The following is a 26,426-nucleotide window of genomic DNA, read 5'->3' as shown; positions in this document are numbered from 1 at the left end:
CTATTTTTCTTGTAGAAAGAAAAACAAAGTGTTATTCAGCCCGTGATAGCAGCTCCTCCTCCCATCGTGTATCAGTCTTGGGTGTTTCCTGGGATTACCAGCTTCATGCAGGACCCTCTGAGGCAGAAGCCTGTGGCTGGAATAGAGACAGAGACACAGAGAAAGCAGCAAGGGACATCCCTGCGGTGACACTTTGCGTTACAGCCTGGTGCTCCCACAGACAGCGCTGGCATCTTGGCTGGAGCCTTTGCCATCTCCCCCGTTTCAGGGCAAGAAGTGACGGGTGTTGAGACAGGAGCTCAGAGCAGCACAAAGCTGTGTTTTGCTACCAGGGAATGTTTTCTAGAGCAAAGCATTTTGTAAACTCTGGCCCAGATTCTCCCCTACGACTCGACTCGACTCGACTGCACTCAGCACAAGACGAGGTTTGGAGAACAAAGGTGGCTTGAAGCCACCTCTCTGCTTCTCCACCTTGGAAGCAGCTGAGGACCGACTGGTCCCTGGAGAAGGTTCAAGTCAGTCGCCTTGGGCTATTTTAGCAGCAGGAGATGGCTAAAAAATACCCAAGATGTAGCTAAATCTCCTTTTCCATTGGTTGTCACTGCACCAGAAGGAACCAGGAGGTGACCTGGGTGACACGATGGCCACCATAGAGGCTCAATCTTCTCAGGGACCCTGAGAGGGCAGAGTGAGCAAATGTCCATGTGCATGCTGCTGAGGAGGCAGTGTTATGTGGGGTTTATTTTGGCAAGTAGCAAGCTGAGATCATCTGAATTCAGCTACGGGGAGCCACTCACTGGAGTCAGTGTGTGTCCATGGGCAAACGCCTTGATCTTTTCTGTGCCTCAGGGCAAGGCAACTGGAGGAGGGAGTCAAAAGCAACAGAATTGCACTAAAATGATCAGATGTCACTTCCAAATTTGGTTTAACTCTAAAAACAAAACCAAGTAAATATTTGCAGATGCACACAGACATGCAACACTCAGTGTCACTGAGAACTAATTTTTCACATATATACATGCAAACTATTCTGTTTGCAGGCTGAATCACAATCCCATTGAGGGCAGAAGCATTTATGGGGGGCTAATTTGCAAAAAGGAGAATTTCAACAAGCTGTCTGGTCCTAACAAGCGTACATAAGAGCTCAAAAAGGAAAGGAAAATCTCTTGCCTGACAAGGGATTTTGGTTTTGCTTTTGATGCAATGTAAGATGGCCCCCAAACATCCGCAAAGGAAAGAAACAGTTGAGAAATGATGCTCTTTGAAGCACTGCATACCTCCCCTCAAAAGGGTATTTGTGAACAAGCAAACATCTGAAAGCAGTCAGGTCCACAGGAATAAGCTGAAAATGCTGTACAACCTCCCAGTACCAAGATTATTCTATACGGTGCCACATTCAATTGCAAAGAGGACTGTTAGGAGTAATAGAGCTCCTGTAACTAAAGTGTTTCCTGTCCTCAAATCTTCCAGCAAACTGATTGAGGCAAGAGAGGGAAAAAGCCAAGGGGAGAAAACTTGTTAGAAGTAAAATTGTATTTTCTTGGACATTGGGAAGGATGTAAAACTAACCCAGAGGCCTCCAAGTCAGCAGCCATTTTAACATTTTGCGAGAGATTTTCATCTTTTTCCCCTACAGCCTCAGTTGTGCTGGAAACACCGAGCGCACCCAGTCCGGCTGTCAGCTGCGGAGTTTGCTTTACACTGAAGCTGCCAGGAGAGGAAAAATACTTGAGGTAATGTAATTCTCAAATTGGAGGCATAAGGATTTCTTCATGACATCTCTGTGAAGCACCCAATGCATGACTTCTACTTTTAGCAAAACAATAAAAAGAGGGTGCATGCTTTTGGAAACCCGTAAAAGCAAAAATACGCTGGATTCTCTCTTGTTCTTCCTGCAAAGCTGCCAAAGGCAGAACATGAAACAAACACCCCGTTCCACCCCAAGACAACATTTGCTTTTTTTTTTTTTTTAAAGGGTAAAATAGAATGCTGAAAAATATTATTCATGGGTTTCTCAGGTTGAATAGGTCAAAGCAATTTTTTCAGTTGTTTTTATGCGATGACACTTTCTGTTCTATCATTAAATGGTGGTGTACGAAGTTTCATTAAAACATAATAAGAGCATTCCAGGAAAGATACCAACAATTGATGAGAAAAAGACACATTGGGTATGTTATAGAAATATTTGTTAACGCAGGTGCAATATACATGGAGTCATTGTGAATATGCATTAATATATCGTGCATGTGGATGTGCATTTTCCACAGATAAACATGCCCACACATACAACCACGTTTATCAGCATAACCTGATTTTGAAAGTTTTTTTAGTCAATAATCAATTGACCACCATCTGCTTCAAGGCAAATACAAGCACAATAAATTCCTTACTGGTATCGCGGCAGAGGAAACGTTACTACGGACTGGGGAAAAGTTCAGCACTAGTAAATTCTGATGAACACCATTACTGTGATTATGGTCTGTGCAAAGATCTGCCCGCCCCATTGTCATTTCTTGTCCTACATCAAGCAAAGGCTGGTGGGGACCTAGTGCTGCTGTCGCCCAACTGTATGTGACCTTTTTTGGGTGACCGTGTTGCGGGGGGATTTTCCTGCTCCTCTGGGAAAATGTGAATAATAAAAAAAGAAGTGCAGACTCTAGGATGTAACGTATGGTTTTAATAAGGGCAGAAATTAAATAGATGAGCTTTTTGCTTTTAAATGTCAGGGTTGCAACTTCCCTGTCATTTGCTGGAAAAAAAAGGTTGGGACTAAATACCTTGGGATGTGGCGAGTTTTAAGCCACATAATGATGGCGATAAAAATCTATAATGTCAGTTGCCTTGTGGCAATCAACAACCGTTTCACATTATGCTTGCATCTTAAGGTTTGCGGCCAAAAACCAGATTTGCCTGCGTCTCATTAAAATAACGAATGCAGTCCGAGTGGATCTGCAATGATTCACTGTACGTCACACTAAATCACGCCGCTTTTTGGAGCCAACTGACTATGGCCTCATTACTTTAGACAAAAGTGGGCTTGGAGGAAAAACTGGGGTGATGGTTTTTTGCTCGGCCATGTTTTTCCCTTTGAAATACTTAAGGCAAAAGAGCAGATAGTTTTTCCCATTGGTAGCTGTGGGAGGTTGGGTTATATTCATAGTACAATTTCTTATCAATATGCGTAAACACAGAAAACATTAGTGTTAGCACGGGGAAATAGAAAATAAGTAAATGCAAATGGCATTGATGAAACAGATTTTAATGAACATGAATTACTGATGAAATTAAAGACTTAAAAATGAAAATTAGCGTTAAATAATAGTAATAAAATACATATTTTAACTGTTTTGCTAGGACAAGGAGTTTGACAACCAGCATGTTCTCCTCTGTTGTGTAAGATATTACGTACTTGTGGTCTGTCTTCTGCAAGTCTTTGTTCTGCAAATCTCAATACCTTAAGTGTAGCTAAAGAATTAAAACCTTTTATTATTATTATTATTATTATTATTGTTATTGTTATTCTTTTTGTCTGAAACAGCTTGGTTAAATATCTCTACAAAATAATTAATTTCAACTCTAATACTTCAGATTAACCTATTTGGCCTGAAAAACATTTTGAGAATGATGCTTGAAACTGTTTAGCATTTCGGGAATAAACACTGACACAGATTTTACTATTGTTAAATGCAGCTAAGAATATTTTAAAAATTTAACAAGATGGTTTTAAAACTATATATTTATAAATACAAATAGAAATAAGAATTTGAGGTAACAGGGAAAAGAATTAATGTAAATTTTGACTATGAAAAGATTACTAAAAGTTCATAGTGAAAATAATACTTTGAAACATCTAAATGAATGGCAAAGATCTCAAATTTATTCTTTGTTTTGATAATTGTTTCCGTGTTCTCTTATACACAAGTTTTATTGTAAAGAGAAAATACTTGATATTAAGCTATTTCTCTACAAAAAAATATGCAAACATTTCTAGATTGATAGCAAAATATTTTTTATATACCCATTAGGTATTTTTTATTTCAAGTAGGAGAACAACTGCCTGAGAAGCATTCAGAGAATGACTGATTTAAATGTTAGAAATGGCCAAATTTTTCATCTTCCTTTGAATAGAATGCCAAAGGAGATTAAAGACTAAAGACATATCACAAACAAATTTACATTATTAAAATTACTGTAATCAAGAGTCTTTTCCATCCTTAATCAGGATTAGTGAAAACAGAAAACCCCAACTTTTCTATTGTGCAATACTAGTCAAAATCCTATCAAATGACAGATAACAGAGTAAAAGCAGTTTGGAAAATTAAAAATATTGGTTGGTGTATTCTGGTATTCTTTCAAAGTATTTTTACCTATTTGAGATCACAGCAGTGATTTCTCTGCTGAAAATTCACATGGCCGGCAACAAGCATGGGCAAAAATAAATTCCAATAATGCCGTAAAGTCTTATTTTCAGGAAATGCAATTGTTTGAAGAAATGCTATAGGAGGAGGGGAAAGCGCAATGTGGAATGCCTAGCTTTGTTCTTCTAAACTGTAAGCTGAATAATCTGAATTGTAGAAAGCTTGACTAAAAACCTGCCATACGTGAGAACTCAGCCTTGCAGGACACCGAGCTGGCAAGAAGGTTTGGGCTGAAGAACCACAAAAGCTTTTTAAGCGAGATCTTTATCCATCATGCCCACACTTCACAGTTACACTACGAGGTGAATACAGTGAAAGGATAAAGCTTGTACAGACATTTCTGGTCCTCTGGAGCCTCTTAGAGAAGGCAGCAGCATTATGCTGGTTTTTGAAACCACCTCTGTGCTCTGGAGCATCAGGCCCCATGTCTCGCTGTCACTAATATCACCAGAAATGCCACCATTTAGTAAAACAGCAGAAGGATCGGACCCTGCAATCGCTTCACCATTGCAAAATGTCAACTCCTATTTTAGAATGGAAATTATAGAAATATATATGTAAAGAACAATCCTGAAAAATAAACTGAGAACAACGATCAATCACCACCTAAAGTCTCGAAAAAAAGCTCAGCAATGCTGCCGTATTCAGATATTGTGACAGTCTGTCAGAAAATCAGCTATACACATCAAAGCATAAGAAAAACTGCACGATTCTCGTGGCTTCTTTCCAGGAACTCCAACTGATTTAACCTTTTGCTGGTATCTGAAGTAGATAGCAGCCTCCTGGGTTCACCATCTTCAAACCTGTTGCTTCCCGGTATTCGATTAAACAAGATTTTACCTTGCAAGCTCAAGCCTGCTAATGGTGAATGTTGACTGGTGCAGTGCAAATTGACGGCAGTTTCCAGCTCCCTATTAGTAAAATGTTAGTTTTGGTTAGTGACTGGAATTCCACAGCTTAAAAAAAGCAACAGGGAGTGGAGCTGCATCTGCTCTTTGTATCTTTTCCTAAAGACGCCTCATGCTGATCACTCTTGAAGTTTAAAGAAAAACTTAATGAGGTTAGAAAATAATATATTATCTTTAATTAACAGTTGACATTATGTTTTCTTCTAAGTATGAACATACCAGGGTAACAAGTACATTAGAACACACGATCTATATTTCAGTTCCATCTGAGCATACACCATAAATCCTTCTTGGAGAAAAAGCAAGCACTATAACAAGAACATTTGAGCAGAAAAAAGGATCTTCGGCATTTTGAAGTCCTCCCTTCATATTGTCTGAAACACCAACTGGAAGCAAACACTTAAAACATCACATGGACCACAAAATAAGCTTGTTTTTTTTTCTTTTTTCATATGCCAGACAAGGGGCAAAACAAATGAGAAGTTACAGGATCTGATCCCCAGGACAACCACGCACATTTGCAAGGTGAGCACCGATGCTTCACACACACAAATGCAATAATCAGAGACTGGTTTATCCCCTGCCAACAAATCACCTTTCCGGGGGTATTGGGCAGTGGTTTTAGCAGCAGCTCAGAACAAAGTGTAAATCACACTGGAATAGCTGCCTCCGGGTGAGGGGAAATGCGAAGGTCCCAGGATGGGTTTCAAGTCCATATGAGAACAGTTAAAATCCTACAAGCCTTGGGGACCAGAAGCAACTCACTGGACTGAATTTTCAGATTAACTGAGAAGGCAACTTTGTTTTAGTTTCACGTTAATTTGTTTGTTGCAGGAAAAGTTATGATTCTACTTCTTTTCACTTTAGAATTAAAAACCTGTGTACTTTAAGGCTGATTTTAATAATAATTTACAAGTTCCTCTAGTACTGTTTTGATAAGTTCTATATTCCTGCTTTTAATACCTAGATTTGTTACAGGACTTAGATACTCAAGCTTGGGTATTTTTGCAATCAAAATTCTATTTAATGCAGGTTTTATCTTCTGTATTTGAGATTACATGTTTAGCCTCCTGAGACTGTTTGATTCTAAGTGGGCTCTCCAACAGCCTTCTGAATATTTGAGGTGGATTTTTAGGGTTCTAAGTAGATACATAAATCACATAAAGAATTAAACAATCACTGTACTAAAAACAATTGTTCCAAAAATAGCTTCTCTCTATGACTATGAAGACTTTTTTAGACTCTGAAATTAGTGAGCCACTTTCTTTGCCACAATTACTTGAGAAAGAAGCAATTATAAATTCCATTATTGTTAGTGTAAGTCTTTAACGAAACCAAACTCACATTTAATATCAAGCTGTTAAATACTTAATTCTGCAGCTATTTTAGTTTTGGTGAAAAATTAAGAGTTTAACTAATCCCCATTAAAATATTTCCAACTGCTCAATCTTCTATACTTTTAACCAGAAATAATAAGCATTTACCTATAAATCATAATTCTATTTTAAACTGATTTTTTTTTTTCCCCAAAATATTATCTAGCAACAGCTCAGGCTGCAACACTTTAAATGACCTTTGCTGATTTGCAGTTTTGTGTCATTTTTGCTTCAGGAGTGGTTTTGGTTGGCTTTCGCTTCATCAGAAGAAATAAAGATATAAAAATGGAAATGAGCAGGAACCAGTTTCAAGCATATGTCTTTATGAATGTGGCTTAATCACACACTTCGTTTTCCAAACACAAAAAGTCTTTTGGAAATGTATTAATTAAAATCAAGTGCCACAGACAAGCAGCTTTAGAGGGATGGCAGTCCTTTTCAAATTAGCATAACACTAGCGACAGGCATGGAAATTGGTTTAATAACCCTAAATAGTTACACCCCACTCCTAACACAAATGGGCACGGACAGCTCGGGCCCCTCAGGCTGCGGCTGTACCAGTTTGTGCAGTTGCTCTGACATTGGGTAGGTATTTCAATCTGAACAGAAATCACTGAATGCGCCTCAATTATTATTATTATTATATAATGACTAGTGAAGCGTGCAAGCCACCAAAGCTTTAAACATCATAAACCAAAGTGAACCAACACGAGCAACATCACAAACTTTGCCAGCGAGGCACTCACTTTGTAACTTTTACTTACACAGTCAATACTTGGCAAGAGATTATTAGTTGAGCCGTGATACTAAGTGGTCCAGCCCCCCCACCCTGCACAGGTCTAGGGTCAAGCTGTAGATATAAGAGAAAACCAAGTGAAAGGGATAAGCAGTCTTTAAGCGATTTTCTTCCCTGCCATGTTTTACAGGGGTGTCCTCAGAGCCAAACTTGGTGCCACAATAACCCCTTTCAAACACCACTTCCAGGGCACAGCATCCTCCAGCAAGTGTCAAAATACACAAGCTAAATCTCTGCCTACTTAACTCTAAACATCAGGCAGAAACAACACTTCTGTGCGTGTTCACAATCCATGAGAAACTGGAGGAAAAAACCCAAATCCCTGCTGATAAGGAGCGAAGGTCCACAAGCTTTCCCCCATGTATTCCCATCATTCAGCTAACTTGACAGTGCTGCTCCTCCACAGAGGACGGCTGTGGCCATCCCTGCTTTACTTTACTTCAGCAGGGCTTTAGCTTTGACTGCCAGCTCATTTTAGAGACATGTAGGACAGAGAAAGTTGTTATTCATGTCTTTTATTTATTATAAATACATATAAATATGTTACGTGACTTTTTTTTGCTTTGTTTATCATGATGAGCAACAACTTTGGAAAAAATCATCTGGAAAACTTAACCAAGCTGAGAAACAGGCAAAAAGCAAGCATTAGCATACAATCACAGGTTCCTCTCAGTTCAAGAAGAGGTTATTTTTTTTCCTTTTTCTTTTTAAGAAAAGAAAAAAGCGCATCTTATTTTGAAGCGCCTATTGTTTTATCAAGAGCCTTGACCTTCCCCCCTCCCATGAGCTGACTGAATGACATTTTCATTGGGATTCACGGCTGCAGTCCAACCCCAGCAGGCTACACAGGACACCCCCCCAAGATTCTGAAGCATTGCATAGTTTTGCAGCTGGATTTTGCTTCCCCCCCCTCCTTTTAAGCTATTTTTTAACACAGGTTGATCATGCCAAAGAAAACTCACTGAGATTTCCATCTCCAGATCTCTCTCCCTCCCTTTTTCTACAGTTTAGTTTAAAAACTGCTCAAAAACTTCATAGATGAGAGCAAGCAGAAACACAACATTATGCTCACAGTTCACTAACCGGCCGGGAAGGAAATAACTCTATAGATGAAGTTACATGTTGGGGTGGGGAGGGTTAACTGAAAGTTGAAAAGTGGATAGTTTTGGGGTCCACACAAACTGCCAAGTATTTCCAAATGGGGTGCAGGGAGGGGAGTATTTAAGAGAAGCAAACAAAAAGAAAACCCAGACTTAACTGATGGTAGGAAGCCAGGGCTGATGGTAGTGGAAAGAAAAGTGCAAAGAAAAAAAAAAAAAAAAACGAATAAAAACCAAAAAGAAGCCAGAAGTCAAGGCTTGTCATTACAGTGTTTGCAGAGGGCGGAGGTGGCTCCTGTGAAGGCAGTGCATTTCTCGGGGCAGCCGGGCAAGGCTGCGCTGCCGAACGGGTACACGGCCGACTGTCCGAAGGGGTTGAGGGTGGCGGGCAGCGGAGTGCTCAGCGTCTGGCCCTGGTTCAGATAAGCCACCAGCCGCCGCATCTCCTCCAGAGCCTGCGCCTGCATGAGGATGTAGTTCTTGGCCAGGAGCAGGGTGGCGATTTTGGAGAGTTTCCTCACCGAGGGGCTGTGGGCGTAAGGGATAACGGAGCGCAGCCCGTCCAGGGCATCGTTCAGGTCGTGCATCCTCCGCCGCTCCCGCGCGTTGATGCTGAGCCGCAGCGAGCGCTGCTCCTTCGGCTTCTTGCCCAGGGCTCCCCCCTTCAGCTTGCCCTCCCGCTCGAAGCCCGCACCGCCCTTCACCCCGGCTTCGAAGCCGTCCTCCTCATCGCCGCTCTGCTCGCCGCTGCTCTCCGCCGACTTGCCCAGCGCCCCGGGGTGAAAGTCCGTCCCGCCGCCTCCCGGGTATGTCCCCCGCGGACCCTCGGTACCGCCGCGGACGGTCCCGTAGGCGAAAGCCGATGGCCCATAGCCCGGGGCCAGCGCCAGGTACGTCTCGCCGCCCAGCGACTTGAGCTCGGCCATGGCCTTGGCGGGGAGAAGCCGCGCTCCGCCGCCTCAGCGTTGAGGATGATGAGGATGAAGAAGAGGAGGAGGCGGCCCCACTGCGCCCGGGCTGGGGGCGGGCAGTGAGCGCGGTACCGGCCCCGCCGCCGCTTATATCGGCGGAGATGGGCCCGGCGGGATTCCCCCGCCGCCCAATCAGCGGGGCGTGGGGGATATGGGGGAGCGGCTCTGCCCTCCCTCCGTGACCGGCTTCCCTCGCCCCCGGCCCCGCCACTGCAGCCCCGCGGCTTCCCCGGGCTCCCGGCGGAGAGGTCCCGGGGTCTGACGGGGCGACAGACACCCCTTGGTGGGCACCTGCGGGTGAAAGGAGACACTGCCCGAGGAGCAGCAGGACAAAACAGGTCTGGAAAGTGAGTGGGGGTGGACATGAATCGCTATTGAGCTTCTAGAACTCATATCCCTAGAGGGGGTTAAAAGATGGGGTGATGAGGTTCTTGGGGACGTGGTTTAGTGCCAGAGTTAGGTTAATGGTTGGAGTCTGTGATCTTGACAGTCTCTTTCAACCAAAACAATCCTATGATTTTGTATTTGCTGGCTGGGACAAGGCAGTGGAGGAGAAAATGAACAGCGCAGCAACAAGAGTCTTTACTTAATGGAAGCTGCACGTGGATGCTGGAAGGGCAGGGAAAGCATTGTGACTTTGCAGTCCAGCCTCTGGCTTGCAGTGTATGAACTCTTTGGAAACATAAGAGGAGTTTCAGCTCTTAGCAGGTGACAGTGCTGAGCTCCAGGCCTGTGAATTTGCTCTTTTCTCTTTCTAAAAGTAATGAGAAAAGGTGATGGTTGAACTGCTGCTTCATGCTGCCTCTCACCTTAGTCTTTGTCAGCCTCAAAGCAAATAAAGAAGTGATTGGGGAAGCAAAATATTTTTCTGGAGACTTTTCTAGCATCACTCTCAGGAAAAACTGGAGAAGGGAACACTCCCCCCCACCACAGACATGGGACCATGAACCACTCATGGTACATGTTGTGATGGGAGGCAAAGGCATGCAAGGTCTTGACAGCTGTGGGCATGGCTTGCTGATCAGGGCCTTTGATTTAGGTGGGGATGACAGAGGAGGCACCTGTTGCACTGAGAGATTTCCAAGGCAAAGGCTCCGTCTATTTCCATTTTCTTCAGAGATTCAATTTGTTCCTTCCTTCCATGTGTGTCTAAAAGAAATTTGATCCTTGGTGAATCAGTCCAGCTCTGAAGGGACTCTCTATCCTTCCCAGTTGCGAGTACCAGTAATCGAATGCTAAGCTGAGAAGGAAACAAACAGCTCCATGCAATGGCCTGTAGTGTGTGAGAAAACAACACTGGGGGAGGAATCCTTTCTGTGACCACTGGAGTGTCTGAACAACGGAAAAATCACATGGAGAATCCAAGGCAGACGTTGGCAAAGATGAGAACTGCAGAGGGAAGGATATTCAGGGTGCTTTGTCCCATATTCCTGCACTGAGATGACAGAGAGGGCTTAGTCTTTAATTGCAACAGAAAGACGTCCTAGTCTTTTTTTTTTTTCTCCCTAGGCTTCTGAGACTGCTTCCTAGTACTGAGCTTTGCTATAAAGATAGTATAAGGGCATTCCAGACTTTCTTCAAGCATGGCATGTACCTGGTCCAGGCCTCTTGAGTGCCTGATAGGAAGGATGGGATGAATCCTGTATCCTAATGTACAGATGCAAATAGGTGGATGTTGCCTACAGGCAGATGCAATCAGTTGATACAGATGTACCTGGTAGGTTATTTGCCGTAGTAAATAGTTTGGGTGTTAAGGTGACATGAGGCTTTTCCCAGAATGTGTGTTGTTTTCATCAGGCCCTCTACAAAGCGTAGTTAGCTTGTCCTCTTCCCATCAGCTCCCTTTACGCAGCGGGCTAACGTGAAATGACGAGCTTGTCTCTCTTCCTTCTCCACATCAGAGCCAAGAGCACCGAGATCTGTGGTGACACATGCACCCGTGGCTGGAGAGCTGCTGCCTGGCATGAGGCTGCTCCCTGCTCCAGAAATGTGTGTCTGGAAGGTCGTGGTTCTGCATTTTGGAGTGGTGGAACACATTAAACTATCTGCTGTCCCAGCCTGGCCATCAGGGGATGTACAAGGTTTGAGTATTGTACTTTTCACTGATCTTCTCTTATCTCACCTACAGTGTCTGAACATGTTACAATATCATCATGTCTCCTTTTTTGCTGCCCTTATCAGGCTTATCAGACCATGAAGATCGATTACTGGTTTTAGTCACTTAATTGTTTTATGAGAATTGGACCACTTAACTACTCCTGGGATGGATCACTGTATATGTTCATGGTGACTTTCAAATATAGGTGAGCATAGCATAACTTTTGCTCATCTCTGGAATCAGTCCTACACTTCAAGTGGTAACAGACAAAAGGAGTGAGGCACTAAACAATTATCACTGGCATAAATCATTCCCATAAGAAAGATGATCAGGGATTGTTAAAAGCATAACTGTCCCCTACTAAAAATGATTTACCTTTTTTCCTAATGTGTTGAAATCTTGCAATGAGAAGGACTAGTGGTGTTATAATATTCTAGGAATTCTGTTTGTAAAGACATGTTACAAGTAGCACTGGCTTTTTAGGTATGTCATATACGTCTAACAAGGGTAATGCCAGGAGCAGCAGTGGGCTGGAAATTAGAAGTAAACACTTTTCACACAGGCTCTCTAGTGGTTTAATAAACAGAAGTGTTCTTGAAGGGTTATTTCAACAGTGAAAGTCAGCTTGGTAGATATATCAACTACAAGAGAACCGAGCAGAAGGATTTGCTGCTTTATATGTAATTTCAAAATGCAAAACTGGGAGAAATCCTGTATAAAGCTGAAGTAAAAACAGATTCAATGTGCTACCAAAAAATGCACATGGAAGAATTTGTTTTGGAATTCTTCCTCAAATTTCAACTATGAATATGCATCTTTGAAACTATTCAACCTGGTTTCTTACTGTAAACTGAGAAATGGAATAATATGATTTGGTTTTTGACATCACAGACTAGACCAACAACCAAGGAAGAGATAAAAAAAAAGCAGAAGGGAGTGACTTACATGGAAAAACATAGCAGAAAATATTATAAAATCTCTTCCAGGTGCCTTGGGGAAAAATGGACACATGCAATAGGAATTAAATTTATCGGATACTGTAGAGTATTTGCCAGCTTAAAATGGGTTTTTTCCTTGTACTGTTTTACATATTCACTACTTGGTATGAATATTTAATAATGAATAGCAGACTATTACCACTGCAATTATAACAGTTATTGTAACTGCGAGTTCCTCAAGGCAGGACACACACCTTTAACACTCTTCCAAGCCACAAACATTTTATAAGTAATAGGCAGTGTCAATGATCTAATTACTGCGTTCTCCACACCTGCCTTCATAAATTCAAGGGGTTTGTGTTAGTTTGATGAGTGAAAACTGCCCAGGAAGAGAAACACTTGTTGTTTGGGCTATTTCAGGACTACAGCTCCCAGCTGCAGGTTGGAGGTTGTAGCACCTGTTACTACAGGAAGAGCTTGAATACAATTTATTTCAGTTTCAATGTGAAGAGAGGGAGAAAAGCATCAAAAGAAATACATCTTTTCTTCAATTTCAGTTTTACTTTTGCAGCCATGCACCTGAATGAAATGATGTCAGTGCCTTCTGCCTGCATGTCTAGAGGACCGGGATGAAATAGGACTGAGCTATGAAGCACAAACCTTTACTCAGAGCCATGTTAAATGTCCCATGTAGACAAAAGACCCCAGGGACCTATTATTATAGAATTATTTCAGTTGAAAGAGACCCTCAGGATCATCGAGTCCAACCATAACCTAACTCTAGCACTAAACCATGTCCCTGAGAACCTCATCTAAACACCTTTTAAACCCCTCCAGGAATGGTGACTGTCCTGAGCACTGTCACCACTGTCCTGAGCAACCTGTTCCAATGCCTGACAGCCCTTTCTGTGTATATAAGAAAATCAGTTGCAAAGACTGCTGTGCTGCATTCCTTTAAAAACATTAGTTGCTTTGCTGGTTAGTAGCATGTTTAACTGAGGATTCACAGACGGATTTTTTTCCCATCAGAAAAGAGGAGGAGGCAACCGTGAGAAATGCTGTCTCCATCCCCAGCAGCTAGATTTGGATATTAAAAGTCGAGCAAAGGGAAAATGTCTTGAAAAGCTGAGAAGGAAGGAGGTTTAAGAGCGATCACCATGCTCCGGTTTTGGTGAGGCTGGAGGGCCTGGCAGCCCCCCCGAGGAGCTGCAGCCCGGAGCGGTGGGCGCTGTGACGGTCCCAGGCTGACACCTACCGACCGGCTGCTCCGAGTCCCGCAGCTCAGCGGCTCCTCCTGCCCCGCTCGGCATCGCGGCACGGGGAGGCAAAGCGCCAAAAAAATCAGAAATCACCCCCAAAGCTAACAGGAACAATAGGACCCATGTGCGCTTACGAGTCTCGGGTTTTGGGTCCCTGGCCTGTGAATGCAACCCTGTCACTGCAGCAAGGCTGGCAGTCATGGAATCATGAAATCATAAAATCCTGGAATAATATAATAATATAATCTTTTAGGTTGGAAAAGACCTTTAAGATCATCGAGTCCAACCATTAGCCCCACACTGCCAAGTCCACTTCAAAACCACATTCCTAAGCACCACCTCTACGCATCTGTTCAACCCCTCCAGGGATGGTGATTCCAGCACTGCCCTGGGCAGCCTGTTCCAATGCCCCACAGCCCTTTCCAGGAAGAAATTGTTCCCAAGATCCAACCTCAACCTCCCCTGGTGCAACTTGAGTCCGTTTCCTCTGGTTCTTGTGCTTGTTCCTTGGGAGCAGAGCCTGACCCCCCCGGCTCCAAGCTCCTTTCAGGCAGTTCAGAGATCAGAAGGTCTCCCCTCAGCTCCTGTTCTCCAAGCTGAACCCCCAGGTCCCTCAGCCGCTCCCATCACACTTGTGCTCCAGCCCCCCACCAGCTCCGTTCCCTTCTCTGAATGTGTAGATCTGGACGAGCTCGAGGTCATGGCTGTTCCCTGGAAGCATGACAGGAGTGTAACAAGAACTGGAGCTGCTGAAGTGTTAGTGTTTCTGTTGACTTCTTGTCTGTCACTTGTCTATCACACAGCTGAGGCTTCCTCTCAAAAAATCCCCGAACGAGGCAGGAACATACCATTTTTATTTCAGGGAAGGAAGATCTTTTGGCTAAGACACCTGCCTGAGAAATTAGGCAGATGTGTAAAGAGTCTGTGCTTATGATCCTCTCTGCCATAGTGGCTATACTAATTACGTATTCATGATAAAATGAAAGATAGTGAAAGATTCTTTTACTATCTGATCCTGCAAAACCCACAACAATTCCTACAGCTTATAAAAGCACCCTGAGGAGTTTCGGTACAACAAAATGCTCAATATTGTGTTGCTTTTCAGATACAAGGATGAAGTGAGGCCTCCATCAGTAACTGTCCCTTCCAGGACCTAGCAGGGTGCTTTCTGAAGGAGACTTTCCAGCAGGGAAGGAATGAACTTTGGGCACCTTTGAAGGTTATTTTGAGGCAGTTTCTCCAAAGTAAGAGTTTGTTTAACTGGGATAGGTTTTGCTGTGCTTATGTCACTCAGTCATACTTTTTCCCCTTCACTAGGTGGCAGCAAGAAGATGTATATAAAGATTCACAGAATTCTTTTTTTAATACAGCAAGCAGTTTTCAGTTGTTTTCCTGTTTGAATGGATGTCTTTAGCAGCACCCCTTTCTCCCTCCCCCCAAAACCTCAACAACCAAACCAAACATCACCCACTTGGTCAAAAGCACTGGCAGAGGTGCCTGACACCTCTCTTTAACAGGCAGGAGAGAAGGAGGACTGTGTAGCTGCCACTTGGGTGCCTGTTTCAGGATGGAAGGAGTGATGCTCTGGTCTGCAGGTCCCTCTGCTGGCAAAGCCCGGCTTTGCAGCACCCGAGCTCGGAGCCACCCGGGCATGTGCGCTGCTAATGCAGGTGCGCGGTCGGGTTGGTGCAGGCTGGCAATCTTGTGCTTTTCTTTCTGCGCTCAAGCATAATCATAAGTCCCTGTTGTTAAACCCTCGAGCCTTAGAGGCATTAAGGAAGGTGCAGAGGATTCTTTTGCCAAGTGACTTTCTAAGACAACGGCTGGTCCCACTGCGTGTGCCCGTTTGGCGCTTCCCCCTCCGCAGAACGGTCCCATGCACTACAGAAGGTGATGAGATGTGACAGATGGCCTTGAAGAAAAACTGCAATGGAAAGATGTTCCAGCGTGGGTCAGGGCTGACAGTGTGTGCAGGATGTGTCGGGTTTCACAGAAACTTATTTTGAACCCAGGCTTTCTAGCAGAAGGTTTTTAGAGTAGGGATTTGGGTTCAGAATAAAGTTTAGACTTCTCTCCCAAACGCAAATGCTCTGTTCTCTTTCCTGCCTTTCAGGAGGTTTCTGCTTCTCTGTGTGCTTTCAGTTCCCTCCTGCAAGGTGAATATCCCAACCTAACGAGTGTGGGAAAACTTGGCTGTTCTAATAAGACAGGGGAGCTGTTGAAAATGGATTAAGAAGGGATTGAATGTGTCTTGTGAGAGCCTGGCTATTGATTTCTAACCCTTCCATTCTGATGTTATTGCAGAAGTGATTTTCTTCTGCACTGTGTGGAGATTAAATATTAATAAATAGAAAATTAAAAAAAAAAAAACAACAAAAAACACGGGGGGAGAAAAAGACCAGATCCCAAGACATCCCACTGCGCAATTAAAAAGCAAATGAAGGATTTGTAGAATGAAAAAGTTTGTTTCCTCGAGTTTTCTTGAGCTCAGAGTAGAAACATAAGAGATTTTGGTGAGATCATGTCTAATTCTGTTTAGCATTTTGTAGCAGAGGTGTTTGAGGTTTAGCCACATCCCTTTGCAGTAGGTTGACTATAAAGACAGAAGAAAAAGGATGGAGATTTACTTAGATCCCATTCACCAGTGACCCATTTACTCACTGATGATGAAGTAAGGGGGAAGATGCAGGTCTGCTCTGGCTTCACTTATTCTGCATCCTGCAGTTAGATTCAGTTCCATTAGACAACTATTTATTATTTAACACAGGAGATGGAAGACAAGGCACACCAAGATGATTTTTATGTCCTAGACGCTTCGCTTGCCCAAACATTGCACAAGCTGCTACTTCCCATGAACTCTGGCTCCCAAGTGAAACCCATGTCCTTGGGTCTCTGAAGCAGGAGAGGAGCAGACAGGCAGGTCTGGACGAATAATGTGCACATGGTTTGCAAGGAAATCTGCTCTCCTATGAGAACAGCAGTTATTCTGCCCCTACTCCACTTCTCATTCTCTCTGTTCACAGGATACACATGGAAAATGCAAATGAAAGTTTGGAGGCACTTAACATGGAAGACCATTCTTTTCTAAGGGAGTTACCATGAGATGGGGGCTTGCTTGACTCTCATCCAAAGGCTGTAGAAGTGTATGTGCATCTGCCTCGCATCACTCACATTCTTTCCCAAAACTCAAAAAAAGTTATTTATGTTGGTGTATGGTCCAACAAATTCAGAGAATAGTTGGGGAGTGGAGAAAACAGAGGAAGAAGGAGGAAATAGCTCTGGGGTCCCATGAGTATAACCCAAGGCAGGATTTGCCCCACAGCTTTTCTCTACTCCCAGCAGTGTTGCTGGCTGGTTTCCATTCTAATCCAACAGCTTTCAAGCTGCACAAGATGTATGATCAGTGTTTTACATCCCAAAGAAGCTTTTATTTGACAGTCTCATCGCTGGATATACCTCATCTGTTCCTATCTCTATTAGTCTTCTTTTTTATGACCTCCCTTGAATTTAGTGGCTGTGGCTGGTTGTGACTTTGCTGCTGTCAGTTCTTTGTGGTCTTAATGCTTAACCATTCGAAATCAGCTCATTGGCTTTGGATCTTGACTCCAAGTTACTAACTTCATGATGGTCCTGCAGCCTGTTCTTTGTTTCCTCAGCAAAGAAAGCCCAGGTGGGACTTTCAAGATAGATGGACAAGCCTGCGGAGAGACAGCCCTTACTTGGATGGTAGAAGCGATGACTGCTGGTAGAGGAGGGGGAAAATAATTCTTTCTCTGGATTTAAGGGAATTTTGGAAATAAATTTGTGCCAAACACACGGGTTATTGGAAACCTGGCCCTGGCCTTCAGGTTCTGCTGAAGGGCAGAGCAGATGAGGTTCCAAGCTTTAGTCTGTTACCAATTCACTGGGTGTCTGAGGTGGCCCAGGGCCTTGAAATCAGTGGGAGTCAGGAAGCCAAAGGCTTGTGAAAACCTGGTTATAAAGTGCTAGAGCTTCTGTGGCTTAACAAGTGAGTCCTGTCAGCAGAGCTGGAGAACCTAATCATGTGCATTCTCAGCCTGTTCTGAAAATAAAACACCCAAAATTGGAGAGTGGTCCAAGAACACTCATATAGATGATTATTAGGGATCAGCTGATGTGTGGTAACCCTGGAAGCCACAGTCAATCAACTGCTTTCTGTTGTTCCTCCTGCTCTCAGCTGTGCCTCATCTTCAAAATAGCAGTGTTTGCAGTCCTGGGACCTGAGAGGATCAGACACAGATGATTGTAAAGTGCTGATATTGTTGATAGTGCTAGAGTCCCACCAATGTTCTTCAGTGTTACCTGGTAAGATGGTACAATAATAGCAAAAAGTGAGCAAATGCCCTTCCTGGGTGTATAAAAAGAGTGTGCGCAGATTATCCAGCACATCACACCTAGGTTTAGAAGCAACATACGGCATTATTTGGCAGACACCAGGCAATACTTAGTGACTATGCTAGCTATATATAATGGGATTACGGAGGGTGTGAGAAAGCAGCACCTCCTCCCATCTGCCCCCTTAAGGGACACAAATGCTTTGCTATAACACTGTTCCCCGAGAGCTAGAACTTTAGCAAATAAGGGACTTTATTAAGTTGTTAATAAGATTTCATTTTCTCACTAATGCTGTGGTGCTACATTATTAATTTAAAACTGTATTTAGCCTGACATGCTAAAGTGCTAGGCCTCATTATTAATGCATAAACCCATGCCTCTGTTGTTTAATTAAACACCATGATTATGAAGTTCTGATGTGGTTTAATGATAGCAGGCTGGAGTGGCAGTACATTCCTGTGCTCAGATCTCCCCCACTCCCCCCTCCTGCTACTTTCTCTTTCATTTCCCTTTAAAAGCACAAATGCAGTTGTTGTTCTGCTGAACAAACACCACAAGATAAATGATGTTGATCTTTCCAAGGTGACATGGAATTGTATTTTTATTTTCCTAAGCTTAACTTCTTATTGACCAGAGATTTCTATCCTCCATTTTTTAATGGCTCTGAAGGGAACTGTTTCTATTTCCCCAGGAAACAATGTAATCCTTGCTCCCAATAAAGTCAACAGGACTTTCCAATGGATTTCAATGGGGCAGAGTTTCACCTAAGACAAGAAGAGACCTGGAGAAGAAGCCTAGACCATTTCTAAACAGTTGTTCCCTTGGAGATTGGAACTTGGTCAAGGGAAGATGATGTTGTACTGAATCACATAAGAATTAATTGGCTCTAGACCAGGATAGTAAGCTCTGTGGACATTTCCTTGTTGCAGTTTCCCCACCAGCATCCTTCTGTGTTGGGCTCAAGTGTTTTGGAGTCACTGTTTCATGGAGCCCACAAGTTATTATATTCTCCTTGGTGTGCTTTGAAGGACCAAGACTTTCTGGGTATTTCTGAGAGACTTTCTGCTGTATATTCCCTCTTTTGTCCCCTCAACATTTGGCATCATCATCTTATTCCTCCCTGTTCCTTGGGATGATTCTGAATGGCGGCTTACCCTACCTGGCTGGCAGAGCTTATTTATTGAGCAGGAGTAAAATTAGACATATTAGGTACTTTCCTGTTTAATAAGGATTTACACAGATCAGCCTTCTGTGCCTTTGTTTCTCTCCACACCCCGTGCCTGCTTGTCTGTTCAAACAGAAAGTTCCTGTCTTTGGAGCCTGACATCTCCCAAACTTTGGGGGTCCTCTCTCTCTTTTGATGGCAAAGGGGGTTTTGCTGTGGCCTTTGTGGAACCAGAATTTTATCCCAAGCATTCTTAAGTGAGGGCAGAGACTCATCTGGCTAGAGGAGAAGGACAAGGAACAAGTTGCACAACAAAGTGCGGGAACACTCATGGTTCTGGCTGTTTCTAGCAAGGCGGGTAAAGTCCCTTTTTATTGCTATCCAGGTGAATTCACAGCTGACAACTCACTCAGCAGAGTCCAAGTTCTGTTTTTAAATAGTCATTTATTTGAAACACATCTTTGATTCTCTTTCTTCTATCTCCCAGAGAAAATTGTTCATTATAACCAAACTTCCTTCTCATTCTTGTGCTGAGAGTGCAAAGATCTGTTCTCTCCATGTGCAAATACAACAGAAATGTTAACAAGCTTAATTTCCTTTGGTAGATTAATATTTTTTTTTAAGTATGTGTTCAGCAAAGTAACCTTTCTCTAACAAAGAGATGACCTTTTTGCATTTATGTAGTGCTTGTTGCTAGGATTTAGGTCTTTGCTGAAAGCTGTTATTTCTCTTAAGTACAGGAGAAAGTGCATTTTCACCTCCATTTGGGTAAACTGTCATTTTCTACTGTTCACTGCTTTTCTCACCACGGAATAATAATTTGAGGTTCAGTGGGTTTTTTGAGAGAATGCATTCCAGGAGTGTGGTGGGGCCTGGGAAGTCCTCTATGTTCGCTAGTGGGGGAGAAAAGGAAGAGGAGGGAGAAGGCTTCTGAAATATTTAAGGCTTCTGAGTACTGCAGTTGCTCAGCTTCTGCCTTCAAATCATATTCAATTTAGGAGGGTCATGCAGGTATTTTATAAACGTATACAAAAAGCAGCCCGTGGGTAGCTGCAAAGCTATACATGTATGCATAATATATTATTTTTTTAGTGGTAGCACTAGCATCCATGGGAAGCCACTTTAGGTAGATTTAAGAGGATTCTGTCCAACCGTGATACTGATGAATAACAGAAATAATCTAATATTAATCTTTGTATAGCCATGTTACTGGTGTTATTAGAAGCCATACTGTTAACATGTGGTGCAGTAGGAACTAAACCACTTCATGTGCAGTGAGCTGTAAGAGTGAAAGGCAGAGTTAGACACAGGTTTGTAGATCACTTCATGAGACACAGAAATTACTATCTTGCTCCTGAACCCTTTCCTGTATAAGTTTCTGTAGGTAGTAAGAGACTAATAAAAACTGCAAAGAGCAACTTGACTAGTTCTCTCTCTTTTCCCTGCAAATTGAGCATGGGAAAATCCCTCAATTCCTTCTGTATTGGAAATGTATGAAGGGTGAAGACCCTGTTGAATGGGGAAAAAGACCCAAAAACTTTAAACACGTGTAGCTGCAGTTGTCTTCAAATAGGAACATGCAGAGTAAAAATGTCCCCTAAAAATAGTTGTACTATTCTTGGTCAAAATTTCTCTTCCAATGCATGACTTTGTAAGTTGTATATACTGTTTGCCAGTCTTATAGTGGTTTAGGAAGTGGAAGGCAATATGTCAAGCATTTGTATTAGTGTAAAATAATTTAATTGAATGGATTGAAGTGGAATGGCACAAAATTGTGCTGCTTGGTGCAGGGTGCTCTGCATGCTGTGGTTTCCGAAAGGTCCATCAGACCAGCCATGTTAACAGCGATATTCCCGCTTCACATCCTCTTTTTCTGTCTCACATGCACTTAGAAGAATGAGAACAATTGATAGTTTCATTGCAATTGAAACAACTAAAATTAATCAAGTCGAAATCCTTCCTGTCCAAGAGACCATGAATTCAGCTGGATCAGAGGCCCTTGGTTAAGCAGCCCCTGAAAGTCTATCAGAAGTTTATTAGTATGGTAATTTATCTGGGTAAGCGCATAAAGATGCTAATTGAAATGGTTTTTTATGCATTATTTTTTTAAAGGCAGAAATGCTGCAGATTTTCTATGAGGAAACATAGAATTGTCACTTATATTTCATCATAATGTTATCATTTCATTATTTTCCTATGCTTCCCTTCATTTTTTTTTTTAATTTTAAACACAAAGAACAAAGAACTTGATACTCCAAAGATTTGGGGCTTGTGCCACGTCTGGTTCTGGTCTTGATGCATGGAGATAGATTGAATTAATCAAACTTCTTCACACTGCTATTTAATCGGGTTTACAATTAGCTGAGGGCTGCAGGTCTCTCGGGCCCATCGGCTTTGCGAGCAGAAGCTGTATTACTGCAGCTCTGCAGCCGCACACTGGGAGTGCCTTACAGACCAGATTGTCATAATGTGCCATGAAATTAAACCGTGATGTTACTTGACAACAGAATTTCAATTTCTCCCTCCCCCTCTTTTTTTTTTCTCTTTAACAAAGTCTCTACCTAGAGATAGTCTTCCCTGTTGAGTTGCACCCACCTGCTCTAAGCTACACAGCTGCCTTCAAAAGAGTTTCTGATACCATTAAACCAATCTGTGTTCCATTACAGTCATTCTGATATTCTTCCCCGTCTGCTTTCAATGGCAGATTATTTTGCTGTGAGGAGCTAATAAGCATGCAGCTCTTAACTTGTTTCAATTCTTACCCAAATGTATTGATTTCGTCTCTCCCTCTATTCTGACAGCACAGAAAGTTTGTACTGGTGTCTGTTCTCCCTAAACCTGCCTGCACAGTCATGTCAAACCTGCTCAATCCCACTTCCATTCAGATAAATTAACAGTGGAGAACTTGGAATATTTTTTCCTTCCATCACCTCTCATGTCTCCAGCAGCAGTGTGGATGCTCCGTTAGGAAACAGGATTTATAATTCCCCCTCGCACAAGCAAGTCAAGATCTTGCCAACACCACCACCCCCACCAATTAATTATCTGTGTGTTGGTGATCTTGTGTAGTTCAGGAAACCTGTTGTAGGAAGAGCTGAAAAGAACATCAAGAACCCAGAAGGGCTGGAAGGAAAGAGGTGAGGATCAGGTTAGGTTGATGATGGAGGATGTTATTCTCTCCTTGAACTGACCTTGAGTCTGACCTAAATCCATGTACACCTTAGAAGTCAATGAGTTGATGATGAAGTGTTCCCTGTAATTATAAAAGTTTGGGCACGTGTTCCTGATGGTGAGATTTGACTGTGGAATTGATGACATGGGTTGGTTTCTGTGGTTTCATCGGTTTTCCATTACTTCTCTAGACCCACCAGACCCACCGGTGGCCTGGCCTTTCAATTTGCAACAATGGATTCTGCTCATTAGCTCTGTGTTTTTTCCCACCTCTGAATTTAAAAAAGTGGTTAGGTTCCATCTCTTCTAATATCAGATACTGAATCAAAAACCAAATCATATCCGCAGAATAACACCTGTAGGTAGGTGACAGAGGTGAGATTAATGCAAAACAGACATAATTACATCTTCTGCATTCACTTTAACTGTATCTGCTGCCTGAAATGGCACAGAGTTACAATTCTGAGAGTGATTTGGACATGTTTAATCAGAATAGCTTCCATTTAGTTATCAAACATGGGAGCAAAATGAGCTTTGTTTATGAAAAACCACAAACTCTGTGAACATCTCTCCCCCATTGCTCTCCATTCTTCTTTCCTTCCTGCCTGGTGCTGAGCATCTCCCAAGGATTAAGTGATTATTCAGAAAATTGATTCTGCTCCCGTTGAAGGTGATTACTTCCCCCATGCTGAAACTCACAAAAGCACAATCAGGTACACAAGCAAGGTAGTTTTAAGCATTTGTATCTTAGACAGGTTAGCCTGCAAACACCTGTAGTTTTCCTGGCTGATAGCAACCATTAATGGGCATAGCGGGTAAGGAAAAAAATCAGTGAACTTTAAAAAGCAAAATGAAAAGAGCACATTTTTCTGATTGAGAAAAATCAAGCCTAATGAACTGAGATGAAATAATTCCCTCAATTTGCTTGGACGTTTTAAATTAAAAGGAGAGTGTAACCTCTGCTTGCAAATTACTGTAAACATTTCAATCACTCTCTAATTCATGGTAAAAAGGAGGATAGGCTGGACCATGGAACACTAATCAAAGATAATTTCTGGGAAGTCAGACTCTTTGTTTTCCCTTATTTTTGGGTCAGAGTGTCGAGGGCTTTACAGAATATATATATATATATTTATGAATATATATGAATATTTATGAAGAGCTTGCTAGTGACAGACCAGGCTGGCCCTGCAGGCCCAAAGGAATTAATGTAAATTCCAGTCAACCATGAAAACCCACTAGAATTGAACTGTATTTCAGCATGGAGGATAAAGCACATCAAAGAGCAGAATTTCTATAAGATAATTACACACAATGCAACTCTAATCACAGAAAGACTGTGGATATTGCTGATAAAGCGTAATAAATCTTTTATGACTACGCCTTGTTCTGCTGAATCAGCTTTCTGTTTCTATTGCACTAAACTCCAGATTCTTGCTCTTATTTATATATTTACAATTTTAAAAAGCCACATCAACTAACAATTTACTGCAGCTTCTGTGAAAGGTTTGGGCTTACTTGTGTTTTTGTTTTTGCACCTGTTGAAGGGCAGTTAGATGAACAACAGTGAAATATTCATCTCTCCTGTCTGGCAAGTCTGCAGAAATAATTTGTCTATAACTGAGAACCTGTATTTTAAGAAATTGGAATAATTTCAGTTTTGACAGGTTGAAGTGTTCAAAATTCAGCCTCCCTCTCTATATTCCATAGCTGCATGAATTAATCTCACAGACTTACAGGATGGTTGGGGTGGCAGAGATCTCTGGAGATCATGTAGTCCACCCTTCCTGCTCGGGCAGGGCCACCTGGTCCTCAGGACTGTGTCCATTCACGTTTGGAACATCTCCAAGGATGGGGACTCCACAATCCTTCTGGCAAATGGTTCTTGAACTTCACCCTCATGGTATTTTTTTTCCCCCCATACATTTAAAGAGAATTTCCTGTGTTTCAATTTGTGCCCATTGCTTCTTATCCTTTCAGTGGTGACCACCCAGATTCCCCCAGCTGCTATGTCCTTACATGTGGGTGTAAGCCTGGGGGGTGAGCAAGCCCTGAGCAGCACTAAGCTGTGCTAGGGATAAGACCCGATGCTGATGACACCCCATTTCTAGCAGGAGGGGAACTGGAGACCCAGAGTCTGTGGTCACTGACTGTTTCTTGACTGTTCTTGGGGACTCCTTGTGTCTCATGGTGGGTCTCATATATCAAAATATTACCTGAGCACCAGCAGACATCTTTATGGAAAGTGTCTTTACTGTTCCTTAATCAAGGAGCAAAAGTTTTACTTTCTTCATGTGAGCCTTGCCCTTCATTTGTCTTTCTGGCATATGGGCAGCAGAAGGTCTCTGCTTGTGACAGAGCGAAAGAATTTTACATATGGTTTAATTACAGTAAATTAGCAGCAAAGGGGACAGCTGAATCCCACTCATGGGTTCAGTGAGCATCTGCCCAGGATGCCAGTGCTCTGCCACGTGTCACAGCAACACTTTGCTCCACTCCAGATGACAACTGTTCTGAAAAGTCCATCCTTTGGTGTCCCTCTGTGCTGGGAACCTTTCTCGAAGTGACAGCATGGGAAACGTCTGGCTTGTCAGTCTGGTGTCTCAACTTTGTGCTCTGGGAGGAGCATGAAGAGGAAATTGACAGCAGGATCAATATTTCCTAACTCCAGATTCATATCCTCTTCTGATTTCAGAACTTGGAGGTTGATGTCCACTCTGGCTGTTGTCTTCATAAAGTCTATGATGAGTTTGAACATGAACTGATCCATCCTCTGGCAAGTAGCTTGGTATTATCTTCCACATCTGTTGTGCTCTCATTGTCCCTTCAACAAGTGCATGTTACTAAAGTTATACTGAAGACTTTCCACAGCCCTTGTGAGTGCACCAACACTTCAGAGCCTTATTTATATGAGTAGCATCACCCAGGTTGTCACCCAATGGGAAGTGCTTTTGTGTGCAGTACCCCAAGCAGACATGAAAGCCCATGTCAGGACAATGGAGGGTTGCAGAGGATGTTCTTCCTTTGCCTGATTTACATCATATCTTGGAAAGTGTGTCCCTCCTGTGACAGTCTGAAGCGAATAAACAAAGTGCCATGGGAAATGGTATGCAGTGTTCAAACACTTGGCTGAACTTTAATGTTCTGTAAGTTGTAGGGAAATGACTACAAAAACCTTGGAAGAGCAAAGGAAGAGAGTTAGCTCAAGGCAAGGTGATATTCCCTCATTAAAATCTATTTGTACAAAGCTAAGACGTCAAAGAGATTTCACTTGTTCAAAGAAGGTATGAAAGCCCATGTTATTAGTGATCAGAAGGGACTTGGGAGTCCTATTTGCCAAAGAGGAGGATGTAGTGAAAGAAAGGGAAAAAAGAAAAGGTATTTGAGCATGCAATGTTATCTGAGAATAATAATGAATTCAGCTGCCTTAAAACAACAACCTGTGTTGCCCAAGTATGGATCACAGAAAATATTTTTAAGGAAAAAGCTTCAAAATATGGGCTGAGATTCTGCATGAAGTTTTTCAAGCCATCCTGCTGCACAGAGACACCCGCAGTCCAGTTCCACGGGGAAACGACCTTGTATCATTTCACCCATTGTCACAGAGGGTGAATAAGGTTGCTAAAGACCAGATTTCTAATTCTTAGATTACCCAGATGTATCATGTGTGGATGGTGTGTGTCCCAGAACTATGGTATCACAGGCAGGGTTAGAATGAGATATTTAACATTAAGCCTAGTACTCCTTTTCATATTTTCACAGTTCGGTGATGACAGCATCAGGTGTTTTTACAATCCAAGGACCAAACACTCAGATGCAAATCGTTTTGTGGTCAATGGGGGTTTGGCCCTTTAGATGCAGGTGTTTGGC

General features: G+C 42.6%; 1 protein-coding gene and 1 long non-coding RNA gene across 2 annotated transcripts; one reads left to right on the top strand and one right to left on the bottom strand.

Annotated features, from left to right (window-relative positions):
* Nucleotides 1-5,479: 5,479 nt before the first annotated feature.
* On the bottom strand, nt 5,480-9,685 carry BHLHE23 (basic helix-loop-helix family member e23). The gene has a single exon (XM_021283807.2). It carries the CDS (start codon nt 9,522-9,524, stop codon nt 8,850-8,852), a length of 675 nt encoding a protein of 224 aa, XP_021139482.2. The 5' UTR covers nt 9,525-9,685; the 3' UTR covers nt 5,480-8,849.
* Nucleotides 9,686-9,699: 14 nt separating this feature from the next.
* LOC110355767 (uncharacterized) lies at nt 9,700-12,050 on the top strand. The gene is made up of 2 exons (XR_010466585.1): nt 9,700-9,907; nt 11,471-12,050. It is a non-coding gene; the product is annotated as an uncharacterized LOC110355767 (long non-coding RNA).
* The last annotated feature ends 14,376 nt before the right edge of the window (nt 12,051-26,426 follow it).

This window comes from Columba livia, chromosome 16 (assembly GCF_036013475.1).
Source record: "Columba livia isolate bColLiv1 breed racing homer chromosome 16, bColLiv1.pat.W.v2, whole genome shotgun sequence".
Lineage (NCBI taxonomy): Eukaryota > Metazoa > Chordata > Aves > Columbiformes > Columbidae > Columba > Columba livia.
Note: the sequence above shows the minus strand (reverse complement) of the source record. Positions and strands in the feature narration are given on the sequence as shown.